Here is an 18,485-nt window from a genome sequence, read left to right as displayed (position 1 = left end):
CTTAATTATGCAAGTCATCAGTCAGTCCAAGAGAACAAGCAACCAAAACCAAGACCAAAACAAGTAAAAGGAAAGCTCAAAAGACTAAGATCCCCGCCGAGGGACCTGATCCTAGAGTGCCCCACCTGGTGCTCCTGCCTTAACTGGGCAACGAAGACCTTCGTGCCATTCTCCGAAGACGACCAGATAATCGTCCTTCAAGCCTTTGTTGGACTTGGGAAGGCAAGATATCAGTCTCACCTCATCGGACCTGGATTTCAGGTAATACGACTCGGAAAGGCAGTGGCACTCGTACAAGTGAACAACAGCGTGCCATGAGAAGCCGAAGTTCATCTGTTCATTCAGAGCATCTACGCACCCTAGAATCCGAAACATATTAACGGCACACTGGTAGGGGGCCAACCTATGGCCGCGCAAGTAATCCCTAGTTATCCTACTTATAGGAATCGTCATCCCTCCTTCTATGAAAGTGATCATAGGAATGACGACCTGCCCCGTTTCTCTCTTGGTTAGGATTTGGTTCGAGGAGCAATACTCTAAACCCACTCCTTGCGATATATGGTACTTGGCCCTAAAACCTTCCATACCGGCCGGAGAATCTACTAGGCTCTTAAACTTACCCATCTAGTTAACCCTAAAGGGCACGGAGAAAGGTTTATAAACGAAAGAACGCCGAGGAGAACAACAAAAAAGGGGAGCAAGGGAATATGGGGAAATGAAAACTTACGGGAAGTGTGAGTTCTAAATCTCTCAAACTTTCAAAAGATCCACCGGGAATTCTTACAGGAACAACTATGGAACTCAAGGACTAAGAGTATTTCGCGAGAGAAAATGCTAAAATGCTCTAGAACGCTTGAATGTCTTTTCTAAAAAGGGAAAGTAATCTCCCTCAGGAGCCTTATATAGCGAGGAAAAATGAACGGGATTACTCCCGCCCAAAGTTTAGAGGAATATCTACCGTTGATTAAGCGCCCCACCGTTGGATACGAGGGGACATAGAGCTGCCTAGTGCAATTAATGACGCCTCGTAGACTACGAAACATCAGTAGCAGTAATGAGGCGCGTGAGACAGTGCTCCCACACGTGTGAATCAAGGAATTGTGGTGACTTATCCATTAAATATCAAAATTCCACTTTTTTCTCCTCGGATAAGAGGGAAAAACTGGAATTTTGAGGGGCTATTGTAGGGACAAAGGCCCCAAATCATGTAATGGGTCTTGGGCCCCATCCGGGACGATTAGCAATGTCCGAGAATAGGAAATCGATGCCAAAAGGATTTCCAACCCAACTCTCATACACAGGGGGGCATTTGAAGGACCGTCTGAAAAGGAATGCCTCCTCGGACGTGATGAGTATGGCTTAAACATGCACTCTGTCTACTAGAAGGACCTACCCAAACAGACATTAGCAGTAGGGATGCGTCCCACAGACCTACAAGAAAGAAGGAAACATAAAATATCCAAGGAGAGGCTACTGCTACCGCATTAAATGTGTTGCAGCTACTTTTCTAGCCACATTAATGTGGAGAGGACCTGTGAACAATGTTGCCTTGGCCACCACAACTCACAGAAGGCTAAAAGGGGGTGTCCGATAGGACAAGCACTCAAGTAAGGGTCCAGATGATTAACAAGTGTAAGACCACGATGGCTTCAAGAAGACTATATAAGAAGGGGAGTCCCCATAAGGAAGGGGAGGGAGAAATAAATAAGAGAGAATATTGTAGCAGTACAAATGACCATAATCTTCAAACAGTGACTGACATACATTCAGCTTATCTCCTCGGACTGACGATCTATGGATACTAGCGTGTTTTACTTGTGTTCAACTGTTGTATAGTCCAATATTAACCGCTGTCCAATTCGCTAAGACCTAGTTCTACAACCCACTCTCTACAAATTCATTGTTTCTGGGCTCCTTGGACCAAGACCTCATACCTTTTGGGCTTGGGCCCCGAACTGTGACCCTACATGTATAATATGGGACAAAAGGAAAATAAGCAATTTTTCTAACAATTTTTTTAAGCTTATTTCCACGGTTATAGTTTCTCTCTTGTTTACTTTGTAACAATATTTAACCTATGTTTAATGCCCCATCTATAAGGCACAAATATTGGATTCAAACAGGAGAATTAGAGTTAGTCATTTTATAGAGAGTTTTCTACAGATGTAAGTGCAACTTTATGCATCATTGGAATATCCTTAAAATAAAAAAAATAAAAAAAAATTGAAATCATATACTATAAAATAAAATTGGGCCCCTAGAAGTTGTGATTGCGTAAAATTGATGCACCAAATTGCAATTTTTTAGATAAAGAAAAAAATAGCTTATTTGTTCTTATCAACTACTATTTGTGTTTTTAAAAAAAATAAAAACTATTGTTAATGTTTTATCAAAACATACAACCTATGTTCATATCAACTGCATTGTTTTTTGGTTTATAAAATTTCAAGGACTTAATTTTTTTTTATCAATAATTTTATTTTAGTTCTATCATATTTGATTTTATATTTGGTTGATAATATTTTGATAGGTACAATAGTATTTACGTTTTTTTTTATTTAAATACTATTTTATTTGATTTTATGTTTTGTTGATATATTACTAACAATTTTTTTTTAATAATTATGGGGCTCTTTTATTCTTATCCAACCTGCGTTCTAGGATTTGATAGGAATAAGCCACATTAGCATCAACTCAAAATCTATTTTGCCTTTAAATAACAAACCGCCTAAGCGGTAACATATCTTTCAAGATTCCCACTTGCAATTATATAGTAAAAACTGCAACTTAAAGTAGTTTTTAAATAAATTTGGATTTAAAATAGGCATTCTTAACCATGGTTTTAAAAATCGAATTGTATCAACCAGTTCAACTAGGAACTAGACCCTAATCCGGTCAGATAAAAACTGGGAAAACCGTTGGTTCAATAGATAAAAATTGAGAATCAGATTGGTTCTTTGACGGTTCTAGTTTTTCAAACCTTGCATTCAACCTTAACTTGTCTTTTCCCATTCTTAAGTAAGTGCACCAAATAGACCGATGTAGACTGAATTAGATTGAATGGACTGAATTAGACCGAAATGGACCAAAGTGAACCGGATAGACTGAATTGGACCAATATGGACCTAAAGTTCCGAATGGACCAGATTAGACTGAATTATCTTAATTGGACAGAAAAGGACCAAACGAACTGAATTGGACGGTATGGATTGAAGTGGACTGTATGTACCGAAATAGAGATCCAATGAACTACTGAAGTGGACCAAAACCTTAACGCACTAGACTACTACTAGTATATTTATAAAACTTTGATACTGTTGAAATATATTTATAAGTTTTTTGACAAATTAGTTGAGTCATGCCGAAGAAATAGTTTTGATAAGCTTACTAAAAATACATTTTATTAGTGTGTCAATCTCATTCATGTATCAATTTTTTGTTCTTAATCAAGTCAATTTATAATGATAAAATTGTTTTATTGAAAAATGAAAAATAAATTGATTTAATTTTGAAAGTTAAGAGACAATTACTAGTTGAAGTACCTTGATTCTAAGGTTGAACGACAAAACTGACACAAATAAGACCAAAATTGTAGGGTTTTTTTTTTTTTTTTTTGGTCTTTGATTTGGTTCAAAAGCAATTTTTTAAAAAGTAGAATAACTTGAATTAAGGCTGTTTATTATAGGGAATATAACTTAATAAACCCGAACCAAGTAGCTCCACTTTAACATGGCATTTCAAACATTTTGAACATCAAATAGTTGTGTTTAATAGAATAATTCTACACCAGCAAAATGGACTCTGCTAATGACCATCAGTCAACTAAGGAGAAAGTGCCCAAATCATAGTTGTGATAGGTGATGAATTGGAAAGGTGACAATGTGGTGTTCAAAACCCCCTGGGCCAGTGATTTACCCCACTAAGGCCCACCCGTTGCGAACAATGATTAATCTCTAGTTGAAAACTTTGAGGATACATTGTGGAAAACCAAAAACAATGTGGTGTTCGGTTTTTCCTTCTCTAATTAATATTTTTCATTTTAATTTGTACAATGGGAAGATAATGTATCACACTTCAAAATTCAAGATAATATCTGTGATCTAGGGCAAATCACATGAATTTTTATGCTTCCCCGCCCCAAAAAAGAAAAATATTACTATCTAAATTCTAAAGGCAAATAACAAAGCCATTATCCATTTAGATTCAATTTCATTTTTCTTAAAGACTAGTGATAATTCATCAGTGTACAAGTACAACTATGTTGCCACGCTATAAGGTACAATCTAATAAATTGCATTACATTGTGGACTAAGCCAGCTTATTTGATTAAAGATGAGACAAAAAGTAACTTCTGCAAATAAGTTGGCTTAGATCAAACGCCTTTAGGTCACTCGGTTGTACATTGTGAACTGATTACTGATTAGTGATACCAAGCTACAGATAATAGTAATAGCTATGAACAACAAAATTAATTCAATACTTTGATGAATCAAATAAAAGGAACACATTTTGTATAGGAACACATTAATTCACTACAGGTTTGTATAGCTGGGGGATCTGCTATACAAACCTGTGTGGCTGCATCGGCTAGAGCTCAAAATGAACAATTTTTACTAGGACACACAAGCACCTTTTTATCTGCTGGAACCGGACCCTTGACATGAGAATTAAAATCCACAAAGCAGACCTCTAAACACAATGAATAAAGTTCCATGACCTATCTAAATGACTAGGAATTGTTTGTGTGGTGTTATGTATCGCACAACGTAAAAAGAGGTAAAGAATGTGTTATTTAAGACAAATTACAATAGCAAACCATGATCTGAAACACTTGTAAATACCTATTTTAAGTGATTTTTGAATAATCTCCACAAACAGATTTAACTAGAATTCTAGCATGCGAATGTAACTAGTAACTACCAGAGGAAAGCCTAAACAGTATTCTAGTTCACGTCACAGGCGTCCTCTCATTGTTTTTTCCTTCGCTCATCTTTCGATAAACTACACCAGGATACAAAATTCGTGAGTTTAACTGAAGATGCAGCTGTTATTTTTACGATCAAAATTCTAAATACTTAGAGTAATTAAGGAAAAACCAAGAAGTGAACCAAACTAAAAATGGGATGGGATAAAAGAGCCTTTGACCCAAAAAGGGGGGGGGGGGGGGGGGGAAACAGCTATTTTCAGCACCCTCAAAAGTGCAAATCTCTTTTACCATTTACACCATTTTAGGATAAGTGATATAATCATTCCAAATCCCATTATTGCTGTGCCTCCTGCACCTTCCTGCCCACTATCCAAATATCTCAATAAACTACTTAGGCGGCAGCCCTAAACCTGAAACAAGGAAAAATTTGCGGCCACAACCAAAGTGCAACTAAACACTACAGTGACAGCTTATTAACAGTTTCTCTCCACTTAACTTGGACAAAAACCGGTCCAAGATAATAATTTTTTATTGAGGATGTTCTTTACAGTTAAAATTTTCCCTAAAGCTGCAGTCTTGCACAAGAAAACTTTAGAGGACACATTTGGACTCCACTCAAACAGAGCTCCAATAGGCACCCTGGAAGCCCTACAAACTTCTATATTTCATTAAATTCCAAACCATTTCATCCTCTCCTACAAGTTACACACTCACTGAATCCAGCAGGTAAGGGCTTGGAATTGTAGAAGGGTTTAGAGCCTGTATTTTGAACGTAATAGCAGGGTTAGAGAAAAGAAATTTAACAAATTGTGCAGAAACAAGTCGCACCAATTTTCAGGAAAGCAACACAAAGGTTTCAAGATAGGGGGGTTTAAGGGGTTAATTAGAAGTTAAGGCACAAATTATACGGGGTTCTTCAACAAATAAGAAGTTTGTGTAAATCTTAAAAGAGATTTAATGAGGTAAAACTTTGAGCTTTTCAAGATATTCCTTGCTATTAAAAATCTAGTGCTTTTGAAGCCCTACAATAAGATTGGACATCAAACTTTCCTACAACATACACATTCACCGAATCCAACAGTTAAGAAAAGGAAGACACTAACTCTAGTGCCCCCAACTCTGCTCTGCTTCTAAAAATCTTTGCCTATGATGAAGAAGCCAATGCAACGAAATAAAAGGCCAATGTTGCAATCTTACCAAAACTATCACAAAGAAATTTGAATACAACCTTATTGGGACAGTGGGACCTCTCCAAACCAAGGATCATGATTAAAAAAAAAACACAAAAAAACAAAATAAAAAGTCATGCATGTCCTCTCTAGCATCAAACAATATAAAATCCTTCAACATCAAATGCATAAAAATAAATAACTTAGAAAGAAAAAAAAAAATTCTGATATGATCAACTACCTCTTAAGCTTTTCCAAAAAGTCATGGTGCAGAACCCCCTCACTTTACTTTCACTGTTAACAATCTTCCACCAGCCCCTATCTTCCTTATATTTCAGCCTAGAATACAGCTCCAGCAGCAATCTTGTGTCACTACTTAACACCATTATGCCACTAATCATGCCAGAATTTCAGCCTATTCCCCACCCAAATCTCAAACAGAGTGTTTTGGCTAAATTTCGCCCAACCCATTTGAATACCTCTCCACAAACCACAACGGCACAACCATATACACCCCTGCCCAACTTAGAAGTCCATCCCGCCCACTCTTCCCCAAACTTCATTGCTACCACCCTCCTCCAAAGAAGTGACTCCTCAACCCCAAAATGCAATAACCATTTAAAAATGTATTGTCAATGTCTCACACTACGCCAAGTGGCACAGCTAATTTTGCACACACACACACATATATATATATATATATATATATTATAAGAACTTAATATTTGGTTGTTCCAACTTGGGATGACATACAACTAAAGTGGTATACAGATGCTTCCTCAACCAGATTTTCTCATTAATAAATAAGGTCAATAAATTCCAATCAACGCCTTGGAGAAAAATAAATGTACCTCAGAAGTCAGAACCTAACAGCTATATATGCCTTTAAATTCTTCCTCATTAATTAAACAAGTTTGGTGAAAAATTCCTGTTTGTATCCTCAGCACACTGCCTGTGTGCTGTGGTTCGAGTGTTACCTTCTTTTTTCATCAATGAAGTATTATTTAATTATCAGGAGAAAAAAAAAAAAAAAGTATTTCCTTAGTAGCATAAACCATGGCATGTTTTAGGATATAGAGCACAACAGTACCAACAATCAAGACTGGATGTGAAATTTCTTTTTCTACGCCTATTGTATGAGTGGATGGCTTCCGTAAGAAGTCATTCTTTCTCTAGTTTTATTTATTTATTGATTGCTGTACCTTTCGAGGATTGAAGTACCCCACCAGTACATATCCCATGTGCTGGGTGAAGTCTTTTTTTTAATAAAATAAATTTTACTTACCTATAAAAATAAAAACAGTACTAGCTGAAATACCACATTTAGCCACCTAAATTTTTTGATCCACATCTGCTGACAATAAACATGCCATTGAACCCACCTAAGCAAAACATAACAGAATTCCTTATTAAGATTCATCTCTCAAAGGCTAGAGATAGGGTAATATAGCAAGATAAGATATCTTGGAACCGATCATCTGTCAAATAAATTAGCTTATTAATGTCAATATTAAGGTCAATTACAGTACACAAACCAACAAAGACCATGGAAGTAAGAACGTGATATTCGAATGGTAGCATGCTCACTAGAGAAACACTTGGCTACTCCTATTCTCTTTTGGTTTTTGGTCATTTCTACTTTTAAATTGAAGTCACGAAAACTCTAATCTAGTTCTTTGTAGCACTACCAAAGGAACACGCAAGCAAAGAAGGGTTACATTGACCAAGTATTGTTTTTGTTAACATTACTGTACTTAAGTATGTGCACAAAAACCAATCCACGTGCAAATATCAAATACTAACATATAATAAAGCCACAAAAGGGTAATATAAACCTGGGATTAAAATCAAGGTTTTAGCAATTCCATCATGCCTTCTACTAAAGGAAAAGGAATACCACTAATGACTTCACTTCTTATATGCAACCATCTGCTTAGTAAGACACCACATTTGCTCCATCAAGTAAAACAAGGCTCTCCATGAAAGCAGCTACAGTTGAAATATATTGGATATCTGGATCCCTTTTCTCCTGTCGAGTTTCAGTGTCAATTAAAAGAAACTGAAATTTACCATTCTCTACTGCAGTGCACAAGTCCATAAAAATCAGAAGTGAACCATACTCGGTAAAGGCAACGCAATAAGATGGTGTTTCAAATGGTAGAACAAAAAGTTTATTCCAAGACTCAACTACTCCATACTCCCTCATCACCCGTATGGAGTGTTGAAAGCCAAGTTGTTCACTATGTCCATATGTAATGAAAGCTAGTTTCCCCTTGAATGATGCAAGACATTCATTAATGGTGTTGTCATCGATAGAACCATGAGGCTGTGCTAGCTTTCTGAATTCCTCACTATTGACATCAAATGATATAATCATTTCACAGTTACGAATTTCTTCTCCTTCGCTCTTAACTGCCATCCAGTGTAAAGCTCCACTAACCAATGGGGTTGTCAAAAGATTATTATTGTTAAAGAACACACCATTGGTTGTGAAATCGATTCCAACCCTTCTCCATGAATCCGAACTTAATGTGTATGTTGGTGCAAATACAATAATAATGGAAATAACACACAAAGAGAAACTGAATAATACTTTTGAATATTATTGATGTAAAGAAAGGAAATACACAACACTATTTGGACTGAGACACGACACTCGCTCTCTTTAAGGAGATTCAAGCCCTTGGTTGGCTAAATCTTGTAACCGTTGTAGACCTTCTCTGACTTGTCTTCCCCAAGATACAACAGTCCAACAAGTGTCGTATGGCTAGAGCAACCTCTGCACAAAGTGTTCAAGCCCAAAGCTCCACCAGAAAGAACACCCTTCCTCGCCAATAATCTCTCTCTCTTTTTTTTTCTTTTTTTTTTTGTATTGTAAATTGCAGTAACATGGATTGGGTCTGAATGAGTCTATTTATAGGCTCAATGGGCCTTACAAAATTACTACCCAATTTATTCTGATTAATTAGGTCCAATTATTCTAATGTAGTGGGCGTTGCAAGATTAATTGTTGGATATTAATCTGATGGACTGGAGTTACACAATTAATGGTGAGATAAAGAGTTTCTGAAGAATGAATAGGCCCAAACAGATAGTCCATTAAGTGGGTTAATGGCTCTTCATTGTCCATAATAAAAATGGAGTATTAATTCGGGTCATTTACTCACCAATGGATATGGTAATTATTCTGAATGGGCTGTCAAGTAGGAGGATCCAAGGGGCTGATTCATTTCCATTTTTGATACCTCCACTCTTCACCTCCCCCTTACGCACGTATCTAGCTCAATATCTGAAACAATTCATGTTAGCCCATTAATCACCATAATTAAAAAGAATAAACTCCTTTTCAATGTGAGATTAAACATTTGCACAACTCTTCATCTTCCATATTCACTCTCACGTCTTTACATTTATGTTATAACATTTACTCATTTTAATTATTTAATATTAAAATGCTCCAACAATCCCCCACTCATTTTAATATTAAATTTTAGTTAAAGAGAGATTACCAGGCAAAGATGGGTCACTATGCATCATGAAGGTGTACTCTGCATTGAACCTTCACTTAGTAAAACAGTGATCTCAACTCTAGAGTCGTAGTGGTCTCCGACTTGAACTAGGACTATTTTAGGGAAATTAAGTATCATTGCTTACACATAACAACCCAGGTGTTGACATGAGCTTTTATAGCTAGCACTTTACGGCCATGTGCTGATCCCAGTTTCATGAGTGTATTTGAGATTAAGTCCAAATCTCATAGGGAGCGGCCCCACCCCCACATTCACATAGGTGAAATTTGTCAAGGGTGCTCCTGTAATTCTAACACCCCACTCATATGAGCTACAAATTTCATTAAGAGTTTTTTACTCAACCTCTCCACATTACAGGATAAATGCACTTACATCATAGGGATGAACAATTAAAAAATTATTTACAGAATAAATAATTAAAAAAATAAATAGTGCATTTCTTACGACCATCATATGATTCGTTTTTCCCATTGAACCCAATTCTCAGGATCTCTGGTCCTTGGGTTGGGTATCCTCATACATGGCTCATGATTCTATGGACTTTAGTCCCATCCCCCTCGATGTATTCTAGACTCTATCTTTTGCCAAGGCCTTGGTAAATGGATCTGCAAGATTATCATTAGATTTAATATAATGCACAGTTATGATACCACTACTCAAATAAGATCGCACGGTACTATGCTTTCTTCTTATAGGTCTGGATTTACCGTTGTAGTAACGGTTTTTAACTCTACCAATTGCGGCAGTGCTATCACAATGAATTAATATAGGTGGAATTGGCTTTTCCCAAAGTGGAATTTCATATAACAAATCTCTAAGCCAATTTGCCTCTTCACAAGCTGAAGCTAATGCTATTAATTCAGCTTCCATTGTTGAATTAGCAATTATCGTTTGCTTTCTAGATTTCCAACAAATAGCACTACTACCTAAAGTAAAAATATAACCAGTGATAGAGAGAGAATCACCTGACAAAGTATTCCAATTGGCATCACTAAAAGCTTTAATCACAGCAGGGTACTTTTTATAAAATAAGCCATAATTTTTGGTACCAAGTAAATATCTCATAACTCGCTCAATAGCTAACCAATGATCTTTACTAGGCTTGCTAGTAAATCTGCTAAGCACTCCTATTGCATATGCAATGTCAGGTCTAGTACAATCAGCAGCATAACGCAAACTACCAATGATACTAGCATAATCCTTTTGATTAAAAATCTCATCATCATTATTCACAGGAAATAAATGAACACTAGAATCAAAAGGAGTAGCTACACTTTTGTGATCATGAAAATCACCACTACCTAAAGTAAAAATATAACCAATGATAGAGAGAGAATCACCTGACAAAGTATTCCAATTGGCATCACTAAAAGCTTTAATCACAGCAGGGTACTTTTTATAAAATAAGCCATAGTTTTTGGTACCAAGTAAATATCTCATAACTCGCTCAATAGCTAACCAATGATCTTTACTAGGCTTGCTAGTAAATCTGCTAAGCACTCCTACTGCATATGCAATGTCAGGTCTAGTACAATCAGTAACATAACGCAAACTACCAATGATACTAGCATAATCCTTTTGATTAAAAATCTCATCATCATTATTCACAGGAAATAAATGAACACTAGAATCAAAAGGAGTAGCTACACTTTTGTGAGCTTGAAAATTATATTTTCTCAATATTTTCTCAACATAATGTGATTGATCAAGATATATTCCATCACATGTTTTTGTAATTTTCCCGCCCAAAATAAAATTAGCCTCATCAAGATCTTTCGTATCAAAATGGCTTTTAAGCATATTTTTTGTTTCATTTATAACAAGCATATTTGAGCCAAAAATCAACATATCATCCACATAGAGGCTAATAATAACATGTAAATTATTCCATGATTTAGAATAAATACATTTATCACATTCATTTGATTTATAACCATTCTCAATCATGTAGGAATCAAACTTCTCATGACACTGCTTAGGTGCTTGTTTTAAGCCATATAGGGATTTAGTTAGCTTACATACCTTGCTTTCTTGTCCAGGCTCTACAAAGCATTTGGGTTGGTCTATATAAATCTCTTCCTCTAGGTCCCCATTTAGAAAAGCAGTTTTTACATCCATTTGATGAATTTTCAAATCAAAAATTGCAGCAATAGCAATTAACAATCTAATAGATGTAATTCTTGTTACCAGAGAAAATGTATCAAAGAAATCAAGATTAGCTTTTTGTTTAAAGCCTTTTGCAACAAGTCTAGCTTTAAACTTATCTATTGATCCATCCAGTTTCAAGTTTTTTCTAAGGACCCATTTACAACCTATAGTCTTACAACCCGGTGGAAGATCTACTAATTTCGAAGTTCTATTAGAAATTAGAGATTCCATCTCATCATTTACAGCCTCTTTCCAAAATATAACATCAAGTGATGTTAAAGCCTCTTTTAAATTTTGGGGATTTTCCTCAATGTTAAAAACATAATAATTAGGACCAAAATCCTTTTCAACTCTAGCTCTTTTACTCCTTCTAGGTTCCATTTCAAAATTTTCTTGATTTTGTAAATGTGAAGTAGAAGAACTAGGTTGTGACAAAATATTTTCTTCACCCCCACTATTTTTCAATTTAAAAGGAAATTTTTCTTCATGAAAAATTGCATCACCAGATTCAAAAATTATTTTGTTTTCAAGATCAAAAAATCTGTAGGCTGCACTATTAATCGCATAACCAAGAAAAGCACAGGTAGTAGCTCTTATACCTAATTTAGGCATTTTAGGGTCAGTAAGCCTTACATAAGCGAGACAACTCCATACTCTCAAATATCCCAAATTTGGCTTATGTCCTTTCCACATCTAAAAAGGTGTGGTGTGTGACTTTTTATGTGGCACCTTATTCAAAACATGACATGCAGTTAAAATAGTTTCACCCCAAAAATGTAAAGGTGCACTAGATTCAATTAACATGGCATTTGTTAACCCAATTAAAGTTCTATTTTTTCTTTCAGCCACACCATTAGAAGCAGGTGAATATGGTGTACTAGTTTCATGGATAATTCCCAAAGACTGAACAAATGAGTTGAATGCACTTGATTCATACTCATGGCCTCTATCACTTCTTATTCTTTTTATTTTTCTACCGAATTGATTTTCAACTTCTTTTAAAAAATCTTGAAATTTTTCAAAAGCATCACTTTTATTTTTCAACAAATAAATAGTTGTATATTTAGAGAAATCATCAATAAAAGTGATAATATATCTATTTCCTTCATGAGTTAAAATTCCCTCAAATTCACATAAATCAGAATGAATTAACTCAAGCAATTCGGTATTTCTTACAGCATTTTTATGAGGCCTTTTCGTAATCTTAGCTTGACTACAAGTTTCACATTTTTCAAAATCTTTTGACGGTTTTGGAATTAATCCTAAACTACTCATGATTCCCACATATCTACTATTTATATGACACAAACGAGCATGCCAAAAATTAATAGAAGAAAGCATATAAATTGAACTGGTAGATGCTTTATTATTCTCAATATTCAATTTAAACATTCCATCACAAGCATAACCCTTGCCCACAAATAATCCATTTTTAGTGATTACATAATTATCAGATTCCATAGTTTGCTTGAAGCCAGCCTTGTTAAGCAAAAAGCTTGACATCAAATTCTTCCTCATGGACGGAGCATAAAGTACATCTTTCAATGTTAGCACACGTCCAGAAGTGAATTTCAATTCAACCTCACCACTCCCAAGAACCTTGGTTTTGCTAAAGTCACCGACCATAACAGTTTTTTCTTCTTCAAAAAGAGTGTACAATTTGAACCAATTCTTGTCATAGCAGACATGCCTATTAGCACCAAAATCTACCCACCACCCTTCAACATATTGCACCATATTGATGTCTGTAATCATAGTCACTAAAGGCTCTTCGGTTACGTTAGCTTGTGGGACAGATTCACGTTTCCGAAATTTGCAAAATCGAGCAATATGCCCACTCTTGCTACAGACAAAATAGGATCTATTAAATTGATCTTGCGAAGGGGGTCCTTGGTTCTTATTGTAATTTTTATTTGGGTTTCCCCTTCCTTGAGGCCTATTATTATTTTTAAAGGCTCTTTTTTTAGGCTTCAATTGAACATTTCTAGGAAAATGATTTTTTAGCATATTATTATTGGATGAAATTAGGTTTACCTTTGTGGTGGAATTACCATTGCTCTCTTGTGTCATGAGTTCATCTTATCATCTAGCCTCCTCCTCCACACGGATGCATGTGATCAAAGTGTCCAAGGATGTTTCCTTTTGTTTGTGCCGCAAAGTCTTTTGGAACTCCCTCCAAGATTGTGATAGTTTATCAATTATGACAGCTACCACCAAATTGTCTCCAATCTTTATGCCTTCAGATCTTAATTCTGCCACAATCATTTGGAAGTCTTGTGCTTGATCCACCACCGATTTTCTATCCACCATTTGGTAACGGAAAAATCTACTAGCAGCATACTTCTTTGCACCTACCTCCTCGGTATCATACTTGCTTTGTAAAGCTTTCCAAATTTTCTTAGCAGAATTGTAAGTTGTATCATAATAATCATAGAAATGATCGGCAAGACAATTCAATAGATAAGAGCGACAATTATATTCATATTTTGTATACTTTTCTATTTTTTCTTGATGAAGAATATAGTCTTCCTCACTCATCTCATCGGTAGGAACTTTTGACGGATTCTTGTCAGTGAGGATGTAGGAGACTTTGAGAAGACTCAAGTAGAAGAGGACCTTTCCTTTCCACCTCTTGAAATGGGCTCCCTTAAAGCGAAAGGGCTTGTTGAGATCTCCAACAGGCTCATTTGGTTTCTCTTGTGTGGGCTCCAAGTGTTTGAATCTCCTTAAAATTGTTGGTGCAAACACAATAATAATGGAAATAACATACAAAGAGAAACTGAATAATACTTTTAAATATTATTGATGTAAAGAAAGGAAATACAAAACACTATTTGGACTAAGGCACAGCACTCGCTCTCTTTAAGGAGATTCAAGCCCTTGGTTGGCTAAATCTTGTAATCTTGTAACCGGTGCAGACCTTCTTTGACTTGTCTCCCCTAGGATACAACAGCCCAACAAGTGTCATATGGCTAGAGCAGCCTTTGCACAAAGTGTTCAAGCCCAAAGCTCCACCAGAAAGAACTCCTTTCCTTGCCAATAATCTCTCTTTTTTTTCTTTTTCTTTTTTTGTGTATTGTAAATTGCAGTAACATGGATTGGGTCTGAATGAGTCTATTTATAGGCTCAATGGGCCTTACGAAATTACTACCCAATTTATTCTGATTAATTAGGTCCAATTATTCTGATGTAGTGGGTGTTACAAGATTAATTGTTGGATATTAATTTGATGGGCTAGAGTTACACAATTAATGGTGAGATAAGGAGTTTCTAAAGAATGAATAGGCCCAAACGGATAGTCCATTAAGTGGGTTAATGGCTCTTCATTGTCCATAATAAAAATGGAGTATTAATTCGGGCCATTTACTTACCAACGGATATGGTAATTGTACGGCACCAAGATCCCAAGACCCAGATGGGCCCTAGGCTCAGGCCCAATGGTACGGCCCCATCGCCCTAAGCCTTTCTTAAAACTGCCTTCATAATGAACGAGTTTTGGGCCTTGGATCCTGAACTGTGCTCGGCATAAAACTTCCCGAACAATCAGATAAACCTTGTCCTGGCAAACCATGGGATGCTCGAGGAACATCATTATTGAGCAAATTTGCCTGAGCTGGAACCAAGTTCGAAGGCTATAATCATTACATTCCACTCTCACCTAAACACTCACTTAAAGCAAATAATATTGGACCTTCAATTGCACTAGCGATGGCAGTAATTATGATCTCCCCACTAACCTAAAGCTATAAATAGAAGAAGTTGGGGAAGATGAGGGGGTTCAAAAAAAAAAGGGAGAAAAAACAGTCATTAAGGAAGAGAGGAGGAACATTATTTTAAGTCTCTGTGCTGAGAACGACCCAAAGTAGGAAATCCTGAAACCCACTCTATAAATAAATTGTGAGTCCAAGTGTGTTCGAGCCCAACAGTATCATTTCAGGCGCGCACAATTGACGCCCACAATGGGGCTCTCCTACAAAACTGTGGTTTGACTGAGACTCAAATAAGGGAAGTGTCCGAGGGAAGTTCGGGAGGGCGTGCCCTGAGCGGTTCCGTAGGATCTTCTCGGGGATCCACATGGCAGGAGATAAGGCAGAAAGGGCACGAGGATAGGGAGCGTCTTCGAGGAGAGGAAGAGTCTGGCCTAGGAGAAAGGTCAGATCAGACTCACCGAACGGTATCGGGTGTCTCAGGACATGGGCAGTATGATGATAGAGACCGAGAGCTGGAGCGGTTGCGAAGACTGGTAATGGATCTAGAGCTGGAAGTGAGGGGTCGACGCCAAGAAAGGGACCAAAACCGCCAGTAAAGGAGAAATGATAGCACGAGAAATTGGGGCGAAGAGGGCTCTAGCCAATCCAGTACACAACGATTCCAAAACCGATCACCCTCTCAAGAATCACGTCGGCATAGGAATCACTCACACTCCCAAAAGACACTTCATCATCGGAATCGTTCATGGTCGCATGGATACGATGACCAAGGATCAGATTCGCCAGAGGAACAGCGACCCCACAATGCTGCCATGGACGCCATGAGCTGAGCCTTACAAAAGGCTACTCGGTCACCATTCTCCGATGAAATTGAATGGGCCCTTATGCCGAGTAGATTTACATGACCGCCATTCAATTCCTACGATGGGAAGACGGACCCTGTGGAGCATGTCAGTCATTATATCCACATGATGTCCTTGCATGCACAGAATGATGCGTTGATGTGTAAGGTATTCCCCTCTAGTCTCGGCTCCACGGCCCTAAGATGGTTTAATGGATTACGAAAAGGCTCCATTCGTAGCTTTGCCGAGCTGATCCAAGAGTTCGGCAGCAGATTCGTGACATGCAGTCGAGTGCCACAGCCGGTGGATGCACTACTTTTCATAAAGATAAGGGTCGACAAAACCCTTTGGAGTTATACCAGCTGGTACTAGGAGCTCTACAACAAGATTGGTGGAGAAAATGAGAAGATAGCGGCAAGCACCTTCTAGATGGGGCTCCCCGAAGATTCTGAATTACGGGACTCATTGACGAAAAGACCTCCTGAGGAGTACAAACGCCTGGAAGATGATCCGCTGCAGAATAAGGGAAAAGCACCGTTACTCGGGAGATCTCGGCAGGGCATTATGCCGGCAAGACTGAAAAAAGATTTTAGGATGCAGGAACCAGAGGTGCAAATTGAAGGAGTTAATGTGGCGTTCAAAGAGCCTGTGCACAAAATCCTAGATCGGATCAAGAACGAATCATTCTTTAAGTGGCCAAACAAAATGGGGGGTGACCCATCTCAGAGGAACCAAAACCTGTATTGCACATACCATGGGGACAAAGGGTATACCACCGAGCAGTGTTGGGTACTAAAAGATCATCTCGGGCAGCTAGTAAAAGCAGGGTATCTGAAGGAGTTTGTAGTGGACTCCGCTAATCGAAAGGTCGACCAAGGTGTTCAACAGAAAAGGAATCCCCTCCCACCACCGCTGGGAGTGATCAAAGTCATCCACGCTACCCCAAGAGATACGGCAACAGCTAAAGGGGTAATGACAGTGGCTTGTACGGAAAGAGAATCACCCGAGAAGAAGATGAAAGTTGATCGGCTAACCATCTCTTTCAGTGAAGAAGACTTTGAAAGGACAATCCAACCTCATGATGATGTGTTGGTAGTAACAGCTCTAATAAGCGGGTTCTTAGTGAAAAGAGTGATGATAGACCAAGGAAGCGGGGTCGACGTTATGTACCCGGATCTGTTCAAAGGGCTCAGATTGAAGAATCAAGATTTGGCGAAGTATAACATGCCGCTGTTCTCGTTTGACGGGAGAGCCGTGATTCCCGAAGGTCAGATTTCTCTCTCGGTGGACATGGAAGGCAAGGAAGTAATATTGACCTTCATAGTAGTCCGATCATTCTCACCGTACACTGCAATCCTAGGGAGGCCGTGGATTCACGTAATGAAGGCCGTTCCATCCACCCTGCACGTGAAAGTGAAATTTCCCACCGAGAATGGAGTCGTCGTGGTGCGAGGGAACCAACGGGTGGCTAGGCAGTGTCTTGTCGCCGCAGTCAGGTGGAAAAGTGAACAACTCGGACAAGCGGAGGAGACCGAAAGAGAAAATTTATAGCAATTACCGAAGCCCCGAGGGGAAATGGGGGCGGACGTTGTCGAAGAGGTTTTAAAGGTTACAATTTTCCCAGACACTAATAGGTATTTCCAGATTGGCATAAGCATAAATGACCGAGAAAGGGTAGAGATGTTGTTGTTCCTTTTGCAGAATGTGGATGTTTTTGCCTGGAGACGTATGAAGTGCCCTGCATAGATCCCGAGTTCATCGTCCACAAGCTTAACGTGGACCCATCATTCCCCCCAAAAAGGCCAAAATCGAGAAGAGCATCGAAGGAGCTTGTTGACGCGGTGAACTTGGAAGTCCAGAGGCTGAAGGAAGCAGGAGTGATAAGAGAAATATTCTTCCCGAGATGGTTAGCGAATACAGTGGTAGTGAAGAAAAAGAACGGTAAATGGAGAGTTTGTGTGGATTTCACAGACTTGAACAGGGCATATCCCAAATATCTGTTCCCAATGCCCAAGATTGACCAACTAGTAGACGCCACGTATGGGCACCCGAGGATAAGCTTCTTGGACGCTTTCTAGGGATACCACCAGATTGCCTTGGCGCCTGAGGACCGAGAAAAGACAGCATTTATCTCCCCGAGCGCAAACTATCACTATGAG

At 38.0% G+C, this 18,485-nt stretch overlaps 1 protein-coding gene across 1 annotated transcript; it reads left to right on the top strand.

The window, feature by feature from the left end:
* The first annotated feature begins 16,755 nt into the window (after positions 1 to 16,755).
* LOC126722063 (uncharacterized) lies at positions 16,756 to 17,877 on the top strand. Its single transcript, XM_050425215.1, has one exon. It carries the CDS (start codon positions 16,756 to 16,758, stop codon positions 17,875 to 17,877), a length of 1,122 nt encoding a protein of 373 aa, XP_050281172.1.
* The last annotated feature ends 608 nt before the right edge of the window (positions 17,878 to 18,485 follow it).

The sequence above is a fragment of the Quercus robur genome, chromosome 4, assembly GCF_932294415.1.
Source record: "Quercus robur chromosome 4, dhQueRobu3.1, whole genome shotgun sequence".
Taxonomy (NCBI): domain Eukaryota; kingdom Viridiplantae; phylum Streptophyta; class Magnoliopsida; order Fagales; family Fagaceae; genus Quercus; species Quercus robur.
Note: the sequence above shows the minus strand (reverse complement) of the source record. Positions and strands in the feature narration are given on the sequence as shown.

Bases quoted from the DNA above. Each gene is read 5' to 3' on its own strand.
- LOC126722063 (XM_050425215.1), top strand. From the start codon at position 16,756: ATGGGGCTCCCCGAAGATTCTGAATTACGGGACTCATTGACGAAAAGA.